This window comes from Gracilinanus agilis, chromosome 6 (genome assembly GCF_016433145.1).
Source record: "Gracilinanus agilis isolate LMUSP501 chromosome 6, AgileGrace, whole genome shotgun sequence".
Taxonomy (NCBI): domain Eukaryota; kingdom Metazoa; phylum Chordata; class Mammalia; order Didelphimorphia; family Didelphidae; genus Gracilinanus; species Gracilinanus agilis.
Genome location: NC_058135.1, coordinates 265,654,132 through 265,659,703, shown reverse-complemented (window position 1 = coordinate 265,659,703; position 5,572 = coordinate 265,654,132). Strand labels below are relative to the sequence as shown.

The 5,572-nt window shown below is 36.4% G+C and overlaps 1 protein-coding gene across 1 annotated transcript; it reads right to left on the bottom strand.

Moving 5' to 3' along the window:
* Positions 1-3,310: 3,310 nt before the first annotated feature.
* On the bottom strand, positions 3,311-4,869 carry CDK4 (cyclin dependent kinase 4). The gene has a single exon (XM_044680518.1). It carries the CDS (start codon positions 4,867-4,869, stop codon positions 3,955-3,957), a length of 915 nt encoding a protein of 304 aa, XP_044536453.1. The 3' UTR covers positions 3,311-3,954.
* Positions 4,870-5,572: the final 703 nt, after the last annotated feature.

The following is a 5,572-nucleotide window of genomic DNA, read 5'->3' as shown; positions in this document are numbered from 1 at the left end:
AGGATATCTTAAAGTGCTTTGCAAAAGTATTTAAACATACTATAAATGTCCTTATTCCACTTTCATTAATTTTCCCCCAAAATTGAATTGAGCATAGAAATTGGGTGACTATCTTATTTAAGCATGTCATCAATGCATTTATCAAAGAAGCTAATAAAAATTGAATATCAAACTAAGAACCATAGAGCCTTGGGACACTGCCCCAGAGTCCTCCTATCTAGTTGACCTTGGATCATAAATGTCTATCGATTATCTACTCTTTTTAAAAAAAACTCTTACCTTCATCTCAGAATCAATACTGTGTATTGGTTCTAAGGTAGAAAAGTGTTATGGGCTAGCCAATGGGGGGGTTCAATGACCTGCCCAGAGTCACACAGCTAGGAAGTGTCTGAGGTCAAATTTGAACCCAGCACCTCCTGTCTCCCTCATCTAGTCCTAGTTCTCAATCCACTGAGCCCCTTACTATCTACTCTTGAATAGGGCCATGTAACTAGTTCAGACTCTCTATATAGTTGTGTCTGCCACATTTCCATATTCTATTAAAAACACATCAATCATTTAAAATTTGATTAAAAAATCATCAAACTCTACCTTTACTATTGATATTTCCTGAATATATGTCTTTAATTATATTACTAGGTTAAATATATGTGTCTATGTGCTGTACATGTGTGTATCTACACTCATACATGTGTTGTATGTATGCATGAGTATGTATCAAGTAACTCTGCCTAACAGTGATCATATTTCCAAAAAATTAATTCAGGGCAGTATTTAGCCTTCCATATCTTTAATTTGATATTATGCATTCCTTGTATTACATCCTCAGATATGCATTCTACCACATAATTATATAAAGTTAGAGAGAATTAAATTGATGGATGATCATATCATAATTACATTTTACATGGATGTCAGTGAATTGGTAATTGCTACCTTAAGTGTTTCATAATTGGACAAAATTATGTTCTCATTGCCATGTCCACCACATAAAGATTCAATTTTATTTTGAGGACTTTAGAATAACTCTTTTAGCTAGTGGTAATGTCTGCAGAAGAAGAGATATCTTAGGTCAAATTTCAAAGTTCTAGAGAATAAAAAAAAGGACTGGGGATTTGTTTTCCAGATAATTGCTTGGAAATTCTGTCTTTTGCTTTGTTTCCTTGATGGAACATCTATCACATTATTGCGTGTATGTATCCCCAAGATGATACAATTCCCCTGCCATGTAATGTCATTTTATTTTGTACAACTATTCTATGTAATCTTGCAATTTATTCATAGGTGTTCCTACCAATGTGTTTTTAAGTTGTCATTTGCCTTTTAAAATGAATTTATTTCACTAAATGTTTCACATTAATATGTAAAATAATGTTCTTTTTAAAAAAATTGAGTTCCAAGTCTTCTTTCTCCCTTCTGTACCCTGCCTCCATGAGAAGGCAAGCAATTTGATATTGATTATACATGTGAATGCATGCAAAATATATTTTATGTTATCAATGTTGCAAAAGAAAACAAATGAGATAAAGGAGGAAAATTAAGTGATAGAGTATGCAATCTACATTCAGAGTTGATCATTTCTCTCTGTGTGTCTCTCAACAGAATTTTAATCATGTCATTTGAAATTATCTCAGATCATTATATTGATCAGAATAGCTGTCCGTCACAGTTGATCATCTTTATAACATTACTGTCACTGTTCCCAGTGTACTCCTGTTTCTACTCAGTTCACTTTGTATGAGTTTGTCTGTTTTTTTTTTTTGTGAAATCATCCTGATTATAAATTCTAACAGTACAATTGTAAATTTCACAATCATAAACTTGTTCAACCACTTCCCAATTTATGTGTATTTCCTCCAGTTCCAATTATTTACCACCAGAAAAGAGCTGCTATAATTTTTCACTAATATATTCTTTTCCTTATAATTCCTGGGATTCTTGATTAAGGTTGATTATATTTCTAGAATATGTTCTGGGAGAAAAATCATAGGAAATGAATTGGATAAAGAGAGGGAGAGAGAGAGATGTGACATTTATTAAAAAAAAAAACTTACTATAATTTTTCCCAGATACCTATGTCTATATTCATTCTAATATTGGTTTCTACATTATTTGAATTGGTGCAAAAACTTTTTAATTCATATATTCAAAATTATATGATTTTCATCATTTGTACTCTTCTCTTACTCCTAGACTTTGCAGGCATATTTTTCCAGATTCCCCTAATATGCTTATAATAAAACATTTTAAGTCTAAATCACTTATCCATTTTGATCTTATCTTGGAATACACTGTGAGATGTTAGTTTATATCTGTTTTTTATAACCTCTTTTCAGAAGTTTTCTCAGAATTTTTTCCAAATTACATGTCAGTATAATTTTTAATAATCCTTTTCTGACATTTTGCATTGCATATTCTCTCCTCGTGTGAAGTTAGTCTATATTTGTTGAAATTATTATTTGTTCTATTTATTAAACTCTTCAGTATTCTTTGATTTTAAGTAGCACAATGACATCCTTAGGTAGAGGTTTTCTGAGGCATCTCCCCATCTATACAGGATTCATCTTTTATTTGGATACAGTGTGAGATGCTAGTTTCTCCATGAATGTGCCTTCAATATAGCCAGGTTATCTTGTTTAATGACTTACTTGATATTAATGATGAAATGATGCTGACTGCATTTTTCAATGGTAGAGCATCTAAAAGTCTAAGTTATAATGACATTTGACTCTGAAAATAATAAAATGTGGACTACTACCATGTCATAAGAAATGGTGAGCAGATTAAGAAATATAAAGATCAACATGAAATTTTGAAAAGAGAAATGAGTAGAACCAAGAGAACACCATATACAGCCACTGAAGTAATATTTGAAGAGTGACTTGCAAATATCTACCTTCAGAGAAAGGACTGATGAACAGCAATAAGAAATGTATATTTTACATATGCAATTATTCCTTTCATATTGTGACTTTCTCCATCACACTTTTGTTGTATTGTGGGTCAACATAAAAGAATAAATGGGAATTTTGGAGGGGTTTTTGAAAACTGCAAATGACACATGAAGGCTAACAGATGATACAATAAGGTTTAAGCACTCAGAAATTCATACTTAACCCAATTTTTTAAAGTATTATAAATACCCCATAAAAGGAAAAGAAAAAAAAATCAGACCTTCTCTGATATGAAGGGTAGGTCAAAAATTTTACATGGATTTTTCAGATCAGTGGGGTCCTTTTCCCCTAACTCCCACAATGTGGAAGTGATAATTGAATCTATAGTTTTTTTGTATAATTTTTTTTTTTCAGAATGGAAGCAATTTCTTTTTTTTTTGGGGGGGAAGGGTAAGAGTTCTCCAGAGGTGACCACTTTCTCATGTCACTGAGGAATATAGGCTTTGTATTTTTGAAATATAGTGTAGTGAATGTAAAAATAAAAATCTTTTTAACCCTCTATTTGCATATGTTGTTTTGTGTGTTTTTTTTTATGCCCTCAATTATATTCTGTATTAACAGCTCAGGTCTTGCAATCTATATTATTCCATAAAGGAGTTCATAACTTAAGTACTCTGGTCTATTTCTATCCCCCACTGAACTTCAGATTCACAGTTAATCAGAGCCCAAAACATAAAAACCAGTGCAGCTTTGTGTTTTGTTTTCTTTCTGTATAAATCCCCCTTTCCCCTCCCCCCAAACCAGGAGAGGGTGGTTAGGGTGGGGACAAAGGGATGTCTCTCACAAAGGGCATTTGTGGTAAGGGAATGTCATTAAGGCAGTAAAGACTGGGGGTAAGGGCCGTGTGTATGGAGGATCATGTTCTCCCTCCTGCCTTGTGATGCTTATACATCACAGTGGCCACAGGAGTGATCCTAGTGTCCGTGGGGAGGGGAAATGGTAGCTTTCTTCCTTCTCAAAAAGCTCTTTGTGTTGGTCCTGGATACAATCCCTCCAGTGGTCATTCTGGGTTCCCTTCCCCAGCTGTCTGTAGGTAAGAGTGTTGCAGAGCTCGGAAGGTGGAAATTCGTTTGTGGGGGCTAAAGTTCAGCATTTCCAGCAGCAGTTGTGCTCCAGGTCCCTCCAGCTCAGGCACAACAGACTGTAAAGGCTGGGGACTACAAGGAGTAAAGGCTCCTCGGGGCACAGAAATGTCAGGAGGCCAATCATCTTCTGCTGGGAGTCCAATCAGGTCAAAGATTTTGCTTAACTGGTCAGCTTCAGAGTTTCCACAGAAGAGAGGCTTCCTACGGAACATCTCAGCAAAGATGCAGCCAACACTCCACATGTCCACAGGTGTTGCATATGCCGACTGCAGGAGAACCTCAGGGGCCCAGTACCAGAGAGTAACTACCACAGGTGTGAGTGCCATCTGGCAGCTGTAGATCCGGGCTAAGCCAAAATCAGCCAGCTTGACTGTCCCACTACTGATCACAAGTATGTTTTCTGGCTTCAGGTCTCGGTGGACAATGCAGTTGGCATGAAGAAAGTCTAGGCCTCTTAAGAATTGTCTCATTAAGTCCTTAATGGTCTCCAAAGGCAGCCCTGGTGGAGGGGCCTTGTCCAGATATGTCCTCAGGTCTTGGTCCACATGTTCAAACACCAGGGTCACCTTGGTCTCTCGGTCAGTTCGAACAGTGGCACAGACATCCATTAGCTGAACAACATTGGGATGTTCAAAGGCCTCCAGCCTCCTAAGGAGGGCCACCTCCCGGACAGTGCTGACCAGCAGGGCGCCCCCACTTCCTCCTCCTGTGGGGACTTTCACACTCTTGAGGGCCACGAAGTGGCCACTGTGGGGGTCCCGGGCCTTGTACACCGTCCCATAGGCACCCACGCCAATCTCGGCCACTGGCTCATAGCGAGGAATGTCCATCCTGGGCCTCCTATGGTACTGGGAGCCACGCCGCGGGTGGCGGGGACAGACCGTTATCTAGGAACTGGAGCCAGCCCCGGCGGAGCCATGCAGAGTAACTGGGTCCCGAGGGGGGCCGGACACGGCAGGCCGCACCATAGACTCCCGGGGGCTAGAGCGGATCCCTTTTTTTTGTATAATTTTAATGCTTTCTGTGGTGCAGGAAGGGGAGGGAGGTAGAAATCTGTGAATTTTGATATAGTTAATAAATGCATAAATTATTTTTTAAAAGAGAATAATATAATGATAGCCTTCTGGTTTATGTGAATGTAGATGAAATTTTGAAATAAAACACTTGGCAGATATTTTACATTTTTGAAAATTAATTTAAATAACTTTTTAATTTTTTCTATATGTCTACCTATATGAATCCTATATTTAGCCTTCTTCCAGAAAGATCATTTTTTAAAAAAATAAATAAATTGACAAAATAATCAGTAAATTGAAAAATAAAAAATGATATTATATTCAAAGGTCCACAATTGCAAAACCTGTTATTAAAATATTATATGTATGTATAACAATATTTGTAATAAAATAATATAATAAGATATATTAAGAAGATCAAATGGAGATATCATTTCATATATTTTTCTAAGGCATATCTTATTCTTTATAATTTCTCAATATTCTTTTTATTTTTTACTTGTTGGTAAGTATTGCT

What these genes read in the sequence shown, in the direction of transcription:
- CDK4 (XM_044680518.1), bottom strand. Translation starts at nt 4,869, where the DNA reads ATGGACATTCCTCGCTATGAGCCAGTGGCCGAGATTGGCGTGGGTGCC.